General features: G+C 36.5%; 4 protein-coding genes across 4 annotated transcripts; 3 read left to right on the top strand and 1 right to left on the bottom strand.

Annotated features, from left to right (window-relative positions):
• Nucleotides 1-1,308: 1,308 nt before the first annotated feature.
• On the top strand, nucleotides 1,309-2,329 carry LOC114724842 (protein PLANT CADMIUM RESISTANCE 2). Its single transcript, XM_028911290.1, has 3 exons — nucleotides 1,309-1,674; nucleotides 1,778-1,849; nucleotides 1,951-2,329. Exons 1-3 carry the CDS (start codon nucleotides 1,437-1,439, stop codon nucleotides 2,244-2,246), a joined length of 606 nt encoding a protein of 201 aa, XP_028767123.1. The 5' UTR covers nucleotides 1,309-1,436; the 3' UTR covers nucleotides 2,247-2,329.
• Nucleotides 2,330-6,856: 4,527 nt separating this feature from the next.
• On the top strand, nucleotides 6,857-9,577 carry LOC114724845 (dynein light chain LC6, flagellar outer arm). The gene is made up of 2 exons (XM_028911292.1): nucleotides 6,857-7,272; nucleotides 8,804-9,577. Exons 1-2 carry the CDS (start codon nucleotides 7,039-7,041, stop codon nucleotides 8,957-8,959), a joined length of 390 nt encoding a protein of 129 aa, XP_028767125.1. The 5' UTR covers nucleotides 6,857-7,038; the 3' UTR covers nucleotides 8,960-9,577.
• Nucleotides 9,578-11,385: 1,808 nt separating this feature from the next.
• On the top strand, nucleotides 11,386-13,507 carry LOC114724841 (F-box protein SKIP28). Its single transcript, XM_028911289.1, has 2 exons — nucleotides 11,386-11,886; nucleotides 12,748-13,507. Exons 1-2 carry the CDS (start codon nucleotides 11,533-11,535, stop codon nucleotides 13,345-13,347), a joined length of 954 nt encoding a protein of 317 aa, XP_028767122.1. The 5' UTR covers nucleotides 11,386-11,532; the 3' UTR covers nucleotides 13,348-13,507.
• Nucleotides 13,508-14,373: 866 nt separating this feature from the next.
• Nucleotides 14,374-19,358, bottom strand: LOC114724839 (glucan endo-1,3-beta-glucosidase 3-like). The gene is made up of 4 exons (XM_028911287.1): nucleotides 19,237-19,358; nucleotides 15,309-16,562; nucleotides 14,893-14,920; nucleotides 14,374-14,720 (listed from the first exon to the last, which is right to left on the bottom strand). The coding sequence occupies exons 1-4, from the start codon at nucleotides 19,295-19,297 to the stop codon at nucleotides 14,561-14,563; spliced, it is 1,503 nt and encodes a 500-aa protein (XP_028767120.1). The 5' UTR covers nucleotides 19,298-19,358; the 3' UTR covers nucleotides 14,374-14,560.
• Nucleotides 19,359-19,716: the final 358 nt, after the last annotated feature.

The raw sequence follows: 19,716 nt of genomic DNA, 5'->3' as shown, positions 1-19,716 counted from the left end.
TAAATATTTTAAAATAAATTAATAATTTTTTTAGTATTTCAAAATGAGTCAAATATGTATTATATCAAAGACTAAAGGTAGCATATTAACTTTTGAATTTTCTTAACCATTTACGAGTGTTGGTTGGCGTGTGATTTGCGCACAAGTTGGGAGGGAGATCATGGAGAAGAGCCATGGCGTTTACTGTTATTTATTGAAGGGAATAACTTTGTCTCTTCATTATTTAGTTATTAATGGTTCTTCCATGCTGTCGGGTCTTCAGGTCGTTCTCCATCATTTGCCCGAAACTCACTGGAAACTTGAAAATTAGTTTCCAAATTCCAATTCCCTGAACGCGTGAAAATTATTAAATGCCTTGACCAGTGAATGGGGTGCATGTGAATGAAATATGAATCCCGCGTGCTTAAAGATGACTATAAATTGATGACATTATTAACAAATATTAACTTATAAGACCTCATTTGTAAACTATAAACGGGTTTTGTAATTACATGCGTTCCATCACCCAATTAATGCTAATTAATGAATCCTATGGATAACAGTATTTCTCTTGTTTTGTTGAATTTTTTTTTTTTAAAAAAAAAGCGGCACCAAAAAGTGACTAGGAGAACCCTCAGAGCATTATTTGAGCAGTTAGTTTGGTCCCATCCCTTGCTAGGAGTATCCTGTACACTGCACACACGGCTCATGAAAGTGCCGAGCTGCAGAACAAGGGCGAAGACTTTGAAGTCCACCTTCCTAGGTCCACACCGTCCGTCCCTTTCTTTATAAATGCATTGCCCTTCACATATTTTGCCTTATCAAAGCTTCACTCAACCAAACTTGGCCCTCCACGTATCCCTATTATCTTTTTCCTCGAACTTGCTTCCTTTTTTTCTTTTTAGATAAGTTTTATTTATTTTTTTCCCTTCTTTCTTTCTTTATGCTCTAACCTTAAGTAACCCAGTCCTTATATGACTTCAACCATCAAAATCATCTCAAATGATTAATAATAATCTAAAAAAAAAAAACTGAGAATAGAGAGGTTGGCCAAGAGAGTTCTTGAATTTAATTTCCAAAAAATCTATATACACACCACCAGTAATATTTATAATATTCACACTTTTCAGGAGTAGTGAATTTTCTATATTACAGCATACCTCTGTTGAGTTGTGGCGGTCTTGTGATATTATTCTATGATGCAGACACGCCTCAGATGGGACCTGTGCATCCAAACTTGACTTTGACTTGGTATTGTATCAAATATCAATTCCAGAATAGCAAGGTAGTTAGAACCGGTCCTTAACGCTGCTTGCTTCTTCCTTATCTCCTCCTGTCCTGATACATAATGCCCCACCCTCCATCCTCATCCTCCTTATTATCTTTACCTTTCTCCTTTCTGCTCTGTCTGCATATCTAACTCTCTCTCGCTGGCATAATTATATTGCCGAACCATCATGTATTCCCAAAACCCAAATGCCTACGGGAAGCCCAACAACGCCCCGGCGGCCGCCACCACCGGCTTCCCCATGAGCGCCCCCTCCAACTCCTACTACTCCACCGACTCTTACAGCTCCGAACCCACCACCAATTCGCAGTACCAGCCTTCCACCCTGCCCTCCTACCATCTTCGGTCCAAGCCCCGAGTGGACTGGTCCACCGGCCTCTGTGACTGCACCTCCGACGTCAAGAACTGTATGTAACAACTCTCCTGTGCTAGCTCCTGATGACTGGGCCAGAAGTACAATTTGATGATATTAATAATAGCCAGGCCATATGCATATATATGTTTTTGCAGGTTGCATCACGTGCTGGTGTCCTTGCATCACGTTCGGGCAGATCGCAGAGATACTGGACAAAGGCTCAACATGTACGTGATGAGTTTGAATTAAAGTTAAGCAATTCCCTTAATTAATATGTCTGGAAACTTTGAATGAATGAATCTGTGAATGGAATGGATGAAATATGCAGCTTGCGGTGCGAGCGGGGCACTGTACACTCTGGTGGCGTGCGTGACGGGATGTGCGTGCCTGTACTCCTGCTTCTACAGAGCCAAGATGAGGCAACAGTTCTCCCTCAAAGACCAGCCTTGCTGCGACTGCCTGGTTCACTGCTGCTGCGAGCCCTGCGCCCTGTGTCAGGAGTACCGCGAGCTTCAGAATCACGGCTTCGACATGCTCATCGGATGGCATGGAAATGTGGAGCAACGCAACCGTGAATTGGCCATGGCCACCGCGCCGCCGGCGGAGCAGGGCATGACACGATGACTTTCTTCCTCCTATAATGGCTTCTGCCTCAATATTCTTATTATAATCATATTTTTAATATAAGAGCTAGTTAAACGTGTTAACTAGAACTATCATTATTATAATGATTACATTAAAAAAAATAAATAAATATGATAGATAAGATAGATTTGAGTCTTATATTGTGGACCAAAATAAAAATCAAATAAACTCTTATATTAAAGATGGAAGGCAGTATCTATTTATGTACCAACATCCAGACATTTTTCTTAGGTCGTTGTGAGCTTTTTTTTTTTTTTTGGTAATTATGTAGTCTCTCAACTACGTCGTCAGGTTATAGTAGTATAGTTTTTCACTTGGTCCGGAATCTTTGGTAGACGCCTGTCTCATGAAATTGTCGGTCTTCGAATAAATTTCCCCAAATGTATTTATAAATCAAATTTATTTTCTGGTTAATTAGGCCCAGTTTCATAAAAAATGAAGTCCAATGGAAGCCCACCTTGGGTCCAGCTATTAGTCAGATTCAAAGTAAGAGGGTGTTTAGCAACCTCCAAACTATAGTTTCAGAAACATTTTTCTGTAAAACGAGACAAATTCTTCTACATATTTACTTTGTAAATCGTAAAAACACTTCTGAAACCATGATTTGGTTTCTATCCAAACACCCCATAAATAACACGCCAGAAACTCAGTCACATCTCAAAACGGATTGTTGACCCAAGAAAAAGATGACTTGAAAATTGATACAGCCACAGGTTTAGATGAAATTTCTATAGTAAATGGTCAGCAACTTCCCCTATGTGTCCCCATTGTGATTCTGATATGGAAAAGGTTGTACATATTCTTAGAGATTGCAGATATGCTGGAGATTTGTGGCTCCGGCTGCTGCACCCAAGGTACGTGCTATTTTCTTTGCCGCTCATTTGAAAGACTGGTTTGCTTTAAATTTCAAGAGCGATTTGAGTCATTACTTGTCTGGTATGTGGAATCTGATTTGGGGGTGGCCAAGTGACATTTATGGAATTGGAGAAACAAAAGTGTGTTTGAATAGGACTATGATAAGCCGTCTAATCCTGCCTTAATTATTCTTCAAACTTGGAAAAGATTTAACCAGGTGCAAGATCCTGATTTTCCAATTGTTGTGACTGATGGTTGCCGTTTAATTTGGCAGTTGCCACCTATTGGGTGGGTTAAGATTAATGTTAACGGAGCAGTAAGCTCTTCCAATAGGAAATCTTGTTGTGGGGAAGCTAGTCGGGATCATTCTGGAAAATGATTGTTGGTTTTACTCATTTTCTCAGTTATTCCATTACTTATGAGGCAGAGGAGTGGGCTGTTTAAAAGATTGGAAATGTAGTGTAGACCCAACTAATGTTACTATGTCTATTTTATTCATATAATTTATGCAAACCTTCACTCTGGTCCCACCTTTTAAAAGTTTTCAAGTTAGCCTTTGTTATTTTTCATGCTCTCTAAGCTACCCCCATATTTGACTATATTGTTACCAAGTCTGTAACCAGATGTGGGGAATTCTGGATTGATGAGTATGGACGAAGGGAGAGTATAAATCCATGTGTTGGTCCCGACTTCTTTTTCTCCCCATCAAAAATTATGTTGAAGATATTGCCACATTAGGTCCAAAGCAAGAGGTTCTGCGCTTGAAAAATACTCCAGTTGATCTCACATCCATCATATACTTTCAGGACTAGAATTTATAGATATCAAAATTAGAAGTAACCTACCAACGGGATTGGGTCTAGCGATATGTGTTAGTTTTTCACAGCGTGGTGAATCAAGGTTCGAATTCTTACTGAGAGAGGTGTTCACATTTAGTGCCCTACAGTGTCTTGAATAGGATTGTCTTCAATAGGAGAATACCTATACTTTAACCAAAAAAAAAAGAAGTAAGCTAACATATTAATTAAAAAAAAAGCATGAAATAAGTAATTTGTTGAAAAAAATCATTTGCCATGATTTCCTTTAAATAAAGTATCTATAATAGCTTAAGCACATAAAATAAACACAATGCCATGGCCTTAAAATTTCAGAAAGATAAGTACTTTGTATTAAAAAACAATTATATTTGAACCATGGTTAAATACTAAATATAGCTATCTCCCACAGTCAAAATAAAGAATTTAGATGTTAATTCGTCATATGCTACGTGTCGTTATACTAATATAATATAAGAGGGGCCAACGTGACCCTCGTCCCGCAATCATAGTTGTACTGTCCCAAAAAGTTTCAGTGTCCCCCTTGAAAAAGGGCACCGGCCTTTTATTTCAGCAATTTTAATAGAAGGAAAGATTTCTCACCTTTTTTTTTTCAAGAAGAACTAAAAAAAAATTTCTCATTACAAATTGAATTAGCAAATTTAGAATAATTAATTATATAAGAAAAGATTAGTTGTATACAAATAAAGATAAGTTGCATAAAAAGAAAATAGTTTCCACCAAATATTATTTAAATATAAGAGATTAGTTTACACATAAGGAAGATGACTTGTATATAACAAAATTTTATTTGCACAAAAAAAAATTGAGTTACAGATATTATAAAAAAATTATTACATATAAAAAAAGATAAATTACAAACAAAGAAATTGCGTTGCACACAATAGAAATTAAATTTTATAAAATCCTTAAGTCTTATTTACCCGTTAATTTACCAATACGGGATTTATTTCCAATTTTTTCAGGAACTAATTAACCTCTGTGCATGCGTTCCATTCCACTCTCTGTAATTATAAATTAATCCCATAATTTTGTGAAATATGATGACGAAATTGGCATGTTTTAACTTTCAAGAGATTCTTTTCAACCCCAGTTGCTCTGTTTACGCTGCTACAAGACCATGGACAGCGTGAGGTACGGATATTTATCTATTTATTTGGAGAGGATGGCAAAGTAACTTTGTATATTTTGGCTGGAAAGATGGCATCATAATTAAAATGGACAACTCGTGGGAAGGATGGGCCACCATTACCGGTGACTTCGATTTGACTTTTTTTTGTTTTGTTTTGTTCTGGAGAGGAGAGGGGGGTGTTTCCAAAGTGGGGCAGGTTTCGATTTTTTTGTATCCTGTGATTATTACGTAGAATAATTAAACTGTGCAAAATATTTAGACTTCATGTATGGATATTTTGTATATTTAAACTATATATTTTTCCCATGCCATGCATGCATTAGAATCAGAAGATAATAATTTAGTTTTTTAGATGACTGTATTCAGTGTTCATCTTTTTTTCTCCTAACATTTAAACAGCAATAAAATATTTAAAAATTTGAAAGAACAAAAAATGTTGCCCAAAAATACAAGAGAAGAAAGGTTGGGGGAAAAGAATTAAATTTAAAAATTTATTGGATATTGTTTACTCTGAGAATTTTTTATCAGAAAAAATAGATGAAAATCCCTCATTAAAATGTTTGTTGCCCAAAAATAATTCACTTTATTTAAGGACCTAGATTATAAAAGACATTCTTAGTCATTTAATTGTTAATTAGATGTTCTCTAGGCCTAACAGGACCTAGGTTATTAAAAAGATTCGAAAACTTATAAGCAACACATTTTTCAAATGGAGATTTGTGGGCAATTCCTCCTTCTTCTTTTTTTTTTAATAACTTCCTAACCTGTAATAATAACTCGTATTATTTTATCTATAAAATATATGATGTTATAATTTTTTTTTGAAAAAAAATTAATTTTTCATGCATCTAATTAACTATCAATTATCAGCTATACTCTTAAAAACTTATAATCCTCAATTCATTTGAAAATGGGTCGGGTATAATATTATTGGATCCAAATATATTTAATTAATGAAATTTGAATAACATATTAATTGAAATTTGAATATATTGAATTAAATGAGAAACATTATAAATAAATGAAATTCAATTAGAGACTTAAATGAAGAAATTAATAATTAATTTTAAATTTGAATAATATCTTAATTGAAATTTCAATATATTGCATTAAATGCAGAGTATCATAATTAAATAGTATGTCAATTAAAACTTTAAATGGAAAAATAAATAAATGATTTTAAATTTTTATAGGTTCCTCCTAAATTCTGCATTTCTAATTTAAGTTCTATTTGAGTGAATAAAAAAATATACTTCTCTAAAAAGTAGGTCTTGAGCTATAATAGATAATGTAATTTATTATAATTTTAAATATAATCAAATATGTTAATCTGTATATTGTGCGGGAAAATTTTCTAGTTTCCCTTTAAATTTTGAATTGCATGAAACCATCGCATTCAACTCATTACCAAAAAAAAAAAATTCCACGCACATAAATGTAAACGGTGTGAGAAAGTGAAGTTTGAAAATAAAAAAAATTATTTATGCATAATTCAAAAGATATAAAATACGTGGAATATAAATATCGGCTAATAAATTCTCCGCAAATTGTTTATTTGTAGACTGGGTCAACGCTTTGCCCAACGATTTTGTCTACACGCAATGGAGACAAGAGAAAAACGTATTAAAAGAAACAAAGCGATAGATAGATAGATAGAGGTAATACGCAAACAAAACCCGGTGCCCGAATCCAACGAATACATTTATTTGCAAACACTTGTTTCTTTCTCAATCTTCCTCTGTCTCTGTACACTTCCCTCTTGCTTTTCTTGTCTCTTTTTCTTTTTCCTTCCCTGGGGCCTTTTAACAAACTGATGGAGGGCACAGCCTACTTCCTTTCCTTTGCCATTGCTTTAAGCTGAAATTTCAATTTCTGGCTCTCTATCATCTGAAGCATATACTGGGACAGAGAGGAAAAGGGATCTTCTTTCTGTGACTGATGAGAGAGGATGGACGCAGCAGGGGAGGAGCTAGAGAGAAGAAGCAAGTTTCTAAACAGTCTGATACTGAAGAAGAAAGCCGTCGACCAGCAGGAGCATCATGATCGCCTCAATGTTCGTGTCAGAGCTTGTGACATGCCTCTCCCTCTGCAGAACCGCGCTTTTCGTTGCGCGCGTGACCACCTCGATTCCATGCCTGGCAAGAAGCTCGACAGTAAACGTCTCGCTCTAGCACTCAAGAAGGTAGCTTTTTGTTCATTATGTTATTTTAGTCTCCTTGGAAACTTTCCTTTTTCTAAATCTGTTTCTGGGTTCTGAGTTTTTATGTATCCGTACGATGTCCTGTATAATGGTTTATTTGGATTTTGGAAACTTTTGGATTTTATGGAACGTAATCAGATATCCCACATAGGTTAAAATAAGTCTAATCTAAAGTAATCTGAAGTTTCCATAAGTTAAGGATACTCATTAATGGAAGGGACCTACTTTTCAGACTAGTTTTATTCAGCTGGATGGAACTGAACTATCATTCTGGGTGGTGTTAATCTATGCTTATAGGGCTTCTGGTAGGAATTGCATGCTAAAATGCACATGATCTAATTGTTTCTTTCTATTGGCAAAAAAAAAAAGGGTTTCTTTCTGTTTGGTTGGGTAATTTTTGCTGGTGATGTGAAACAAACTGGATATCAGGACACTGCAAACAAACTTGTAGTGCTCACATAGTGGATTCACACGCTCTGGTACACTGTAGGGGGTTTGAGCTGTATAGTTTTTCTTATTCTATTGGAAAGTCCATTAAGCTGAAGATCTTATTAAAAAGGGAAAGTGTCTTTTTAGGTTTGGCCCTTCTCTGGTTCCCTTTGGATGTGAGTTTTTAATTATAAAGCATGAAAATGTGTTAAATAAGTACAATGTATAATTTAGACCTTTCCAGCTAACATTGAGTATTGAAGAAACTTGAATGACCAAAAGATATTTCATGCTCATGACCATTAATACATTCACGTGATTTGTTAGATTCTGCTGGTGATATTGAGAATCTTGTTCCTCATCTCATTACTAGGGCACCAAGGTTGCTAGACGAACTTTGGTTATACCTTTACGCTGCCTATTACTTGCACAGCTTGCTGATCTTGTTTGTCTTTTGTATGCCGTAGAATGCGGGGTCTTTTATGAATGAATTAGGGTATAGTCGTTGCAGTTTATGTCATTTTGACCCAGTGGATGCTTGATCTTGCTGTTTCTAAGAACTGTGTACAGCTAGTCTAGAATGCATTGGATTCGAGTATGCTGTTTTACAATGTCATTAAATTGAAAAAAAATTGCAATTCATGCTGTTAATTTACGTGGAGTTCATTAACTTTGGTTTAGTTATCCTTTGATCCTAGCCATGGAAAATGTCTTAAACGTAATATCGCCATACTGGTTTTGATATATCATGTCAAAAACTATGACAGAACAACTTCTTTGACAAATAATTATTGTTATAATATGTAACATGTTTCACTTTACAAGAGGGGATCTTTTAATCACTAGCTAGCATAGTAGGGGTTGATTGGCCCTTTGTTGTAAAAATTAGTACAGAGGGGTCCTTTGATCTTATTCTCCCTTTGTTTACCTCCAACTTTGCATTGTGGAAATAAATGAATCGCTTGTTGGAACTCTACTAGTTTTAGCATTGAGAATTTTTTCTAACCTTGGACAAATTTTGCACATCTTCCTTAACTAATATCCTTGGATAGAGGTCATGATGTAAACTTACTGGTCTTTACAGGAATTCGATTCTTCTTATGGTCCAGCTTGGCACTGCATCGTGGGTACTAGCTTTGGTTCCTACGTTACACATTCTCTTGGTGGTTTCTTGTATTTTTCCATCGACAAGGTTTATATCCTTCTCTTCAAGACAGCTGTTGAACCGTTAGTTCATTGATGAATTCTAGTTGGTTTTTTTTTTTTTTGGCGTCACATGTTTGTCTCTTTGCAGGATTATAACTTCAAAAAGATTTACCATTATGTAAAATCACAAAATGGAAATATCAAGACTTCTATAGTCTGTGGTGTATTTGATGCGCTTCAATTTGTAACTGTTTCTTGTTTTTCCCCCTCCTTTTCTTTTTGGGTTTGGTTTATGCCTTTATGGGAAGGTGTTGAGTGTAAAATTTGGGGTGACAATGCAAGTCACAGCACACTGGTTCACCACAGAACGATGTTTACTGAATTTTCTTGGACCGATAACAAAATACTGTTGCTAGCTGGTCCTGATCCGTACAGCAGGTCGTGCTTTATGAAGCATCTATGATCATCAACCATGGCTAAAACTTAGCCTACAGTTAAGAAGGACGGAGACTGATATGGATGCGGGTAATAACATGGAAATAAACTGTACTGATCCCGAAATATCTGGTAAGTGTTTGTGTTTAAAGTATTGTGTTAAATCTAATAAGAAGCTTAATGACGCAATGATAGCCTAAGCATGGTTCATGTATATCAGAAGAATTCAAGATTTGATCTTTCAGAGATGAATATGTAAGAGCAATATTGATGACCATCGCCCCAAAGTATATAAATAAATGCGACGGGTCTGTGCTGAACCAGTGATGCTCTTCCAGCGAAACATCAATAACTCTCTGTGTTTGATGTATCCAGGAAAAAGATAATTGTGTCGTTTTAGACAGAATGTATGGACCCCCCACAAAAAAAACCACCACCCCAATATATGCATGTAGTTAGTATTCATGATTGAGTTAATTAATTTGAGGAAATTTAAAAAAAAATAATTTGAAGTATTTATATTTATTATTTTTTAAAACTAATTTACTTAATTGATGAATTAATATATAATTTAATTACCCAAGGTAGTAATGCAGTATTGCTGTTTTTGTTATTGAGCACTCTCCTTTATGCGCCTTGGATATACATGGACGCAAATTTCTCCCACATAAAAATTGGAGGTTTTTCTTTTCGTACATTGAGTCCGCTACTTGAAAATGTAACTCCACTGATAGGAATAGGATGCAGTGGATGTTTGGACGGAATTAAAGTAATGATTTTAAAATATTTTACAATATAGGAATGGAAGAGTTTATTTGTAAAAAAAAAAAAAATTTTATAGCTGCCAAACATCCCGTGAATCTTAAGACCGCCTCTCTGATCTTCTTCGTTAGCCAACCCAGTTCTTTTACTTTTGGCTGGTCAAATACGGGCCTGATGCGACGTCACATGATGATTGTGTTCAGCTCCAAGATTTCACTCATTCGTATTTTATTTTAGACTTTTAGTTACAAAAAAAAAAAAAAGTTAAGCACCCATAACACAAATGGCATCTATGGTTAAGCATCAAGGCGGGTAAGTTTCTGGGAAAAAGGGCGGGGGGTGGACGGGTGATAGCAGTGGGGGGTCCCCCCTTATATGGAAGAAAGGTTTTAAATTGTTAAAATAATAATAATAATAAAACATAGAAAACCCTAGGAAAAATGCCATATAAAAAGAAATTAAAAATTATAATATTCTAATTCAGACGCTTAAAAGTTAAAAATTTGAGGAAAAAAAAGTAGTGTCTGACCTGATATTTTATAAATATAATCAAATGACTAAAATACTCTTATATCATGTTTAAAAAAAAAGCTATCAAATTTTTCATGTTAATAATTGTTATTGCCAGTTTACAAACTTATTAATAAATAATTTGTCATTATCAGTATATTTCTTGTTATTTGCTATGCAATACTTGTCATCATCAATTACAACTTATTAGCAAACTTTTTGATACAATGCTATTTTTGTCATTTCACTATATTTATAAAATATCCAATTAGTATCACTTCCTCTAGTGAAAATTTGACATCTTAAATACCTGAATTTGAAGATTGTTTTTGTGTTATTTTTCCAAAACTCCAATAAGGGTCGAGTGGGTTGCCATGTGCTGGTGTGAGTGAAAAGTTTCGGCCTGATGAACTTAAAAATGACCTTCTGAACTCGATCTTTATTCTGACCAGAGCAATTAAGGAACCATCTTTTTCACTCACTCACACTCATGTCCTGCAACCCGCCCAATCTTTACTAGAATGTTTTTTCTATAAAATTAAACAATTAAAATTTCGTGCCTCCCCGTGAGAGTGAAATCCCAAGCCAACAGATTGCATGCGTGCGCCACGACGGAAGCTGCATAATTAATTACGAACTCATCCTTCCGAGAATTACATTCACATCACTCTTTCTCGTAGATATATGAAATTTACAGTTCCGTCACATATAAGTAACAGCAAAGCATCAACCAGCAAATCGGAATACTGCGCAACATCTGATGGATTCGTCTTTGTTCTGTTCGCGTCTGCTTTGTGTTTGTCTTTTGGGAATTTACTAAAACAGTCAACATAAAAATTCATCAAATGTCGCCCAATTACTTTGGAGCCACACATTTCTTCCTCTATCTTACCGACATTTGTCCAAAAATGACTATGAATATTCCTCACCTTGATAAGCCAACATAATTCCATTAAAACCATGGAGGAGTTTCCGAAACCTTCCTCCTCTTGTCTCGGCCTGACAATTTCGCAAGCAAAAGCAGAGCCTCCTAATGAGGCTCTGTTCCTCGTACTGCCTTATCTTTCTGTGGGGGAGCTTCTCGCCTTGTCGCAGGTTTGCATCTCACTCAGAGACGCAGTGAACGAGGATGTTCTGCCCTGGCGCAACTTCCTTGTTCGGCCCCCTCTCAGTTCCAATCTCTCCGATCAGATTTTGGTCAGGCTTGCTTCTAAGGCTAATGGGGGCCTCACAACTCTTGGTCTCATCAACTGCACCAAGATTACAGATTATGGGCTTCAAAGGGTTGTGGAAGAAAACCCTTTTATAAACAAGGTTATCATTTCCAAACCAATGCTTTAGCCTTTCAATTTTTGGTGTTCATTTCATGCTCTGCATCTCAACTTGAATTGAAGTGTTAAATTGGGTTGAGGGAGCGAAGTTGAATGGATAACAAAGGTCTTGCTATCTTATCCTTTATTTTCTGTTGTGTGGGCTATTGAGTAAGTTGAAAATTTGATGTTAAGTTGAAATAGATAGAAATGAAATTCTTTTACCGCCCAAGGGAATACAGAAAGTTACGTTTGCATTAGTTTATTTTTAGTGATTTTGTCAAAATCAATAATTCAGTGACTTGAACAATGTCTCATTCTTGTTTCATATGATGAATTATATTCTTCTCATTTGAGTATATCAAATGAGGACCCCAATTAAGGCATGGAAATAGACAAAAGAAACATGAGTGGGGATATGTCTAATTGGGCGCAAAGAGATCCCAATTGCAAATTCTACATGTGATGTTTATATGTCAACTTGGTGAAGAAATCTGCATTTCGGCTGATGAGCTTTGAGATTCAGACTTAGAATGTAACGCTATAAAATTTATGGAAACAGAATACAGTTCCTTATACCCTTATGTTCACATCTATGATTACCATCTTGACAAGGGTTCACTCGCTAGCTCTTGACAATCTTGACTCTCTCCGGAAAAGGAGTCTAAAGTCTGTTTGGGTGAGTGAAACGAAAGGGAAGAAAATAAACCATTGAAACATATTTCTCGTTTTGCTGTCATTAATAAGAAAGAGCCAATAATTAATGATTTTAAACTAAGCTTTTGAGGTTCTTCGATGTCCTCCTTTCTTGTATTTTGAAGCTCATCATTTTGGAGTTTGAATTCTATGTTTCATTTGGGTGTAGCTCTATCTTCCATCATGCACTGGCATAACCCCTGAAGGACTTATAAGAGCAGTTAAAATGCTGTGCCAAGGAAGCCATTCCCTAAGCACACTAAGGATAAATGGAATCCACACCCTACAGAAAGAGCATATTGACATGCTTAAGCTTTCCCTTAAAAGGACCCTGCCATTGGAGCCTATGTACTACCATGAACGCAAAAACTTGTCAGCATTCAGGAACAGAACAGAAGAGGAGACCGAGCGAAACATGGATTTGGAAATCTGTCCAGGATGCTCTGAGGTGAGAATGGTCTATGACTGTGCAAGAGAAACCTGCAAGCGGAGAGACCTGAATTTGGGTCGGTGCAAGGCATGCATATTTTGCATTCCAAGGTGTGAAAACTGCGGGAAATGCCTTGGCTATGACGGAACAGAAGAGACTGCTTGCGCAGATTTGGTGTGCTGTGAATGCTGGCTCAAGCTTCCCAAGTGCAATTTCTGCAACAAGCCCTACTGTAAGCAGCACACAGATTGGTGGTGCAGTTTCTCGGAATCCGGACTCATCTGCAGAATCTGTGACGAAGAATCTCATGAATACATGTTAAGTTCTGATGTTTTGTGATTAAACTATGAACATCTAGAGCAATTCCGTTCATTCATATACCGCCTAGAGCTGGAGATAAACCACAATGTTAATGACTTCTATGTAGTATAACTTTCTCTACAACTTCTATTAGATATGTTAATTCGCAATTGATAATGATATGTAGGGCTTTCACTTTCTTGCTTGGAGCCGACGAATTTCTATAACTAGTACTATAGATTTTAATGAGAGAACCAGGATAAGAAATTATGTCTCTCAATTTACATTGAACCTGTTCATTCGTGAGATTAAGAAAGGAAGAGGCTTAATAAAGTATATACTTAGCCGATTATTAGTATAAGACTTATTTAACTAATTTGATTGGATTAAGAAAGCTAGGTAAGTTAGTTAATTATAAGAAATGTGACATATTTTTCCTAAAATACTATAATGATCTTTTTAATATCATCTCTTCTTGTTCTACTTAATAATGGTTGAGGGAGTATCATAGAAGTAATTTAAAAAAAATTGATAAATATGAAAAATATGTCTTATATTTAGAACTAAAATCAACTTAATAATTAGGTCTTATATTAAAGACCGAAAAAGTACTTATTTTGCCCTCCGTGAAATCTGATTTAAGAAAGAGCGATACTTTTTGCAAACTATGAATAATTCAATTTACCATAAATTTTATAATATCTCTGGCCCAAAAAAAAATTATAACATGTCATTTAGCCCTTTATCTAATGTTTGATTGAGCGTATGCCAGGTAAGATGATTGATGATATTAAAAAAAAGAAAAATGTAATTAACTTTAATAATAAAAAATAATGATCATGCCCCTACTTCATACAATAATTAATAAAATATTAATCACAAGTTACATACATCGATTAACTTCGTTGTACATCAGGTTAGGCTTTGGTATAATTTCAACTAAGCATCATGCGAGCGACAATTTAATAGAACTGAGATCATACCAAGGTCATTCTAATGGATACCCGAAGAAGAGAGCGCTGATTGAAGATCAAAGAATACAAACTCGTCAAATAATACCTTGGGTTTGTTTGTACAAATTCCAGCGGACAACTCGTGATACAATTTGCCCATATACATTTTAGTCACCCTTTGCCATTCACAGACAAACCCTCTACCTGAAGAACACAAAACTGGGTTTGCTAGCAAATCTTACCAGAAGGCCCCTGGAGAGAGCATGCCTCCATAAATTATAGTCCAAAATGAACCTTGTTTACATGACAAGTGCACTCAGATGTAAAAGACCTATTGTAATCACGAAGCTTGGCAAAGAACCATCCTTGTAGTAGTATTGTGACAAGCAACCTGAATCTGTCATATTGGACGAGGGAGCCAGGGATGTGCCATTTATGCTCGTGCCGTTTTTACCATCACTGTTTTCCCAGAAGAAGAAGAAGAATAGCTCAGCATGCATGTATAGTAGCATATTTCAAAGCTTTCTCTTTTGCGTTGAAAACTAGAATTAAAAAGTGAAATTGCTACGGTGCCTGGCAATTATAAACAACTAAACAGGAAAAGCACTAGTCCAAAAGCTAGAGATCATACCTTCCAGGAAACACACAAGAACCATGACCTGTACCAATTATAACGTGTTAGATGCGTTAGATTCATTCTAATCAATTTGAATCTGACAACTAATGCGTGCTTGCTTTTAAAAATGGCCACAACATAATGTGGTGTTTCAACAGACTCTTTCAGAAAGTCAATTGATAAGTAAGAATTGAATTCGAAAAACTTCACATGCGAAGCATGCTTTTTGACGCATAACTAGTTTTAGTGAAACAATAAAGTCCATTTGGCAATCTATTATTTTAAGAGTATTTCATTCACCATCGTTACCACACTTGTCAAGTGATCATTCAAATTCTCTAATTATTGTGCGCAAACACGCATTTTCCCTTTTCTACTTAGTGTTCTGCTAACTTGCCCTCAAAATGTACATAAAGAGACGGCATACATACTTGGGTCTGTAGTGGTGACACTGGCAACCCCTTTGAAATCGCAGGTCCCAGCAGACTTAGCCATCATCTGATAATATGCATTGAACGCATATGTGGCATGCGCTACCACATTATTTGGTTCGTAACACGGTTGACCCTCTAGCAAAGAAGAACAATCCACCTTCCCCGGTCCACAAGCCCAATCAAGTCCAGCCTGGAGCTTTTTAGGGTCAGCATCATTCTTGGCAACACAAAAGGTCTGGTTTGTAGTATCATTTGCCAACACAGCGCCAGCCCCAGTCAAGTGTAACATGTAAACCGGTGCACCATTGGCATAAAATAAACCCCAGTTCCTCTCGGACACTGGACCTGGTCTCAAGTCTTCATTAAACAGCTCATAGATATAAGTACTAACAGAGATCTTTGGATGTTTGGGAGTGCCCGTGTTGTTGAGGACATGTCTAATCAAGTTGCTGTTGTACGTATTGGCATTGTCAATAGTGGCGTCTCGCTCAGAGGAATCACCTCTTGAAGGCCATCCTGATTCAGTCACTACAATAGGGATGTCGGAGAAGTTCAAATAGGACATGGCAAAATACGCAGCATCAACCACAGCATCAAACACATTAGTATAATGCAGGAGGGTGTTGGCATCAACAGCCTCTTTGTTTGGAGGCAAAGGGCGAAACAATGCGTAATCAAGGGGGATTACACCTTTTGATTGCATGTAATCATAGTAAGGATATACATTAAGCATGAAATATGAATTTGTAGATTGCAAAAACTTAAGCAAGGGAACTAAGACTGGATTCCAAGTGCGGTTAAAAAATGCTTGTGAAGGAGGGAACGAGTCAATGATGATGGAAGATGAATGAGGAGTAGAGACCTTAATTTGTTGGTCAAGATTAGCAGCAACGAGGGCAGAGTGAATGAATTTAAGGGCAGAGACCAGGACAGGAGCTGCATTTGGGAGGGTAGTAAGGACTTCTGATCCTACAGCTATGGCCGTTATGTTGGTTGAAGGGTAATGAGCTATGACATTGCGAGTAACCCAGTTTGCTGCGGTGGCATTGGACTGACCAATGCCAAGGATCTGGTCGTTGGGGACAGAAACAGTTACTCGGATTCCTGTGTTGGCAAGTGCAAGGAGCATGGCTCGGTCAGCATCGTAGAGCCTCACATGTTGGATGTTCTGAGACTTAAGTAAGGTTACAATCTGTGTTGGATTTGGCATGTCAGAGACATCTGTCCCAATGTTGGCTCCAACAAAGGCATCTGCAAGGGCAATAAAATGACTATAAATGAAGAAGGATCTTGGACAGTAAGATCATTCAAGACAAGGAGGGGTTACAATATTGAAACGAGCGAGAAGCAAATGACCACATCAAACTAATCTCAAACCACAAATAAGAGACAAAAGAAAAAAATTATGCAAATGCAGCAACCATCCACAATAGATAGAATAGGAAGAGCAAATCCAAATATGTAGTTTTTTTCTTTTTTTTTTAAATTTCCTATTCTTTTACCAATCAAAACATTTAGCTCTCTTAGCATATATACATATGTCACAGTTAGATAAAGATTATCGGTATCAACTTAAGGCAAGTTATTTTCTGTTGCTGCTATTTAAGGCAATTTGAAGAACGCAATTCAATGTATTATACTTCCCATGGAGAAACTAAATACACAAACCTTTAGAAAAAAAATAAAGAAAAAGAACTAGTAGGAGATTGCGCAATGGCCAATGGGGATGAGTTAGGGATTTAAAATTCATTTTCCTTTTCCACCATTCACTTGCCCTTTTAAGGATTCTATTCTATCCTATCCCTAAGAAAAGTTTAATTTCCTCCTTGTTCACCAAAAAATAAACTTCTTTCGTAAAATCTCAAAATAGTGTACCAGTACAGTCTTCTTACTGCAATCAAGGACAAATCAGCTTGTCGTTAGTGGGATTTCAATGAACCTTACGAACAATGTATGAAATATTTACATTCAAAGAAGTGTATGATTATATTTGAGAAATAATGATTCCAAAGGTGGAGAATGATTTGCTCATCAGAAAAGTAAGGCCTAAATTTCTGTATTCTGCTAGAGCCTCACAGACGTTTAGCAGCAAACAGTTAATGTGGCAGTCTGCTCGACAGGCGGAACAATCATGAGGGAAAACTTTAGTGATAGGCGATAGCTATCAACATCAATATTATTTTTTAGTCTTAAAAATATATAAGCTGGGCATACGAGGAAGAAAAGCCTTTGACTAAGAATAAATTAAAAAAAAAATTGCCACCATATATAATCTAGAGAAGATGCTGTATCTGTAAGCACATATACTGTTCGCGTGGACCATAACAAAATTCAAGGTCACTTTACCTGTCATCCCATGTGGGCTTATTATGTCCTATCTATAGGCTACGTAGGACATATATTTGGCTGATTCTTTTGGATTTTAATAAAAGAATAAATTTCTCGAAAGTTAAGAGGAAAGTAAATATACAACTTGAGAGAAAAGCTGAAAGAACTGAGCTGATATTACGCTAGCATAATCAAACGATAAATGGCTAGAACATGCTTCACATGCAACAGATTCTCACAAATTTACTTATTTCACACGAAGTACCAGTACCTGCTCTATTAATGGTCTAAACATACCCTGGAGTTGGTTGGGTCGTCTAAGGATCCTCTGGCAAATATCTCGACCAAACAGTTGATATGTTAAAAATAGTAAGATGTGGGTCCTCTGTGTTCATGTGAAACACTATTCATAACTTATGAATGTGCAGCTTCCTATGATTTAGATATTTCTAAAGTTTAATGGAAAAAGAAATCTAGATTTCAAATTGATTGGAAGAGACTAATTTGTTTAAAATGGGTTATTTTTCCCATCTTAAATGGAGGGAGAGTCCGGACTAGTTCGTCTATTAATGTTGTGGACCAACTCTGCATTTGACATCCCTGTTGGCAGGCAGCTTATAATGGTACCGACTCAGGAAGACTATTGCAGACCTGCCAACTCGGTACCTACTGCTCCTGGACCCTGCTGAAGCTGAATATTTTACAAATTCGAATCCAACCCCAATAAATTTTAAATTTTTCCATCACTTACATCCTCATATTGGGGTATTTTGGTCCCTTGACACATTTTAAAAAGAGATAGAGTCTGTACCCCGTAGGACCCAACTCTAAACAGTTTCAGGGAGAAAAACAAACAGATCTCACATAATGCGGCCTTCAATGCCATTGAAGCAAAATTTATTACTCAGTATATCTCAAATTGTGAAGGTCAATTTCCAAGGACGTTGAGAGGATTCAAATCCAACCTCTTCAATAAATTATATGTAACGATCCTTTGCGAACCTAAAAGAATCTATCAACTAGCAAGGAACCCAGGAACTGTCAGACGACCTGGGACGCAATAAGACTATGAATTAACAATAAAGAAAGGGAAGGACAGGTCGGAGATTCTCCATAAAATAAAAAAGATTTCTTTTTCTCAAAGAGAACACCTCACTTTGGTCCCTACAGAAAAGAGCAAAATACCATTTAGACCAATCAACTCTATCTCTCACAGATTTCCGAAGGTCCCATAGCAAGATTGCGACTTTGAAGTTTAAACTCAATGACACGTCTCTTTACCCAACATAGACAGATACAGAAGAGGGACGAAAGCAATCACACGATAGATACTGATGCTATCAGCTTAAAGGTTCGTCTCGTCATGAAAGATCGAATGCCATTCTTAATGGAGTCATAAAAGTACCGATATGATATAAAATGGAGAGAAACAAAACTTGACCCCCTAAAGGTAGACGGGAATGAAACCCATTGAGCATTAAGATTTGAGAAAGAGCATTAAAAAGACAAGTTAAACGCATCGAAGAACGGCGAAAGGACAGGGAAGTGACTCGAAGACAGAGAAACGGGAGAAATGAGAAGGAAGAAACGAACTTACCTCCGTCAGAAGAAGCAGAAGCATAAGCCGCTAAAAGGAGAAGAAGCAGCAGAACAGCCATTAAAGGCTCTCAGAGAAATGCACTATGCACCAGCAATATTATGCTATGTGGACCGCCTTCACTTCAAATTTCAAAGAAACCCGGAAAAGAGGAAAAACAGGGACCCAAAGAGAGAACCCAAGTAAAAAACCTCGAAAGGAGCTTGAAAACTTGATACTTTCGAGGCAGTAGGAGGGAAAACGATGAGAGAGTTTGCTGCTTTAGAGGCTCTTCGTGGGGCGAGAGATTGTGGTTCGACTCATATGGCTTGTCAGTAAATCGGACGGCCCAAATTTGGATTCAAACTGCTCATTTATTGCGCAAAAAATACTACGTATGTGTACTGCGAACTCGTTTAGAGTGTCTGTGGGTTCCGCAATAATGAATCCTTCAAATATTTTTTCAAAAGATTAACAGTGACGATTTAAACATAGAGCTTG

Source organism: Neltuma alba, unplaced genomic scaffold (assembly GCF_004799145.2).
Source record: "Neltuma alba isolate B1F8T4 unplaced genomic scaffold, ASM479914v2 tig00012201_pilon, whole genome shotgun sequence".
NCBI classification, from domain to species: Eukaryota; Viridiplantae; Streptophyta; class Magnoliopsida; order Fabales; family Fabaceae; genus Neltuma; species Neltuma alba.
The sequence above is the reverse complement of the archived record's forward strand: the minus strand, read 5'-3'. Positions and strand labels throughout refer to the sequence as shown.

Bases quoted from the DNA above. Each gene is read 5' to 3' on its own strand.
- LOC114724842 (XM_028911290.1), top strand. From the start codon at position 1,437: ATGTATTCCCAAAACCCAAATGCCTACGGGAAGCCCAACAACGCCCCG. The intron at 1,675-1,777 runs GTATGTAACAAC...ATGTTTTTGCAG, and splicing joins CACCTCCGACGTCAAGAACT to GTTGCATCACGTGCTGGTGT. The intron at 1,850-1,950 runs GTACGTGATGAG...TGAAATATGCAG, and splicing joins ACTGGACAAAGGCTCAACAT to CTTGCGGTGCGAGCGGGGCA.
- LOC114724845 (XM_028911292.1), top strand. From the start codon at position 7,039: ATGGACGCAGCAGGGGAGGAGCTAGAGAGAAGAAGCAAGTTTCTAAAC. The intron at 7,273-8,803 runs GTAGCTTTTTGT...TGGTCTTTACAG, and splicing joins TCGCTCTAGCACTCAAGAAG to GAATTCGATTCTTCTTATGG.
- LOC114724841 (XM_028911289.1), top strand. From the start codon at position 11,533: ATGGAGGAGTTTCCGAAACCTTCCTCCTCTTGTCTCGGCCTGACAATT. The intron at 11,887-12,747 runs GTTATCATTTCC...ATTTGGGTGTAG, and splicing joins AAAACCCTTTTATAAACAAG to CTCTATCTTCCATCATGCAC.
- LOC114724839 (XM_028911287.1), bottom strand. From the start codon at position 19,297: ATGGCTGTTCTGCTGCTTCTTCTCCTTTTAGCGGCTTATGCTTCTGCT. The intron at 14,921-15,308 runs GTATGTATGCCG...TAATTGGTACAG, and splicing joins TGTCACCACTACAGACCCAA to GTCATGGTTCTTGTGTGTTT. The intron at 14,721-14,892 runs GTATGATCTCTA...CTGGGAAAACAG, and splicing joins TCTTGTGTGTTTCCTGGAAG to TGATGGTAAAAACGGCACGA.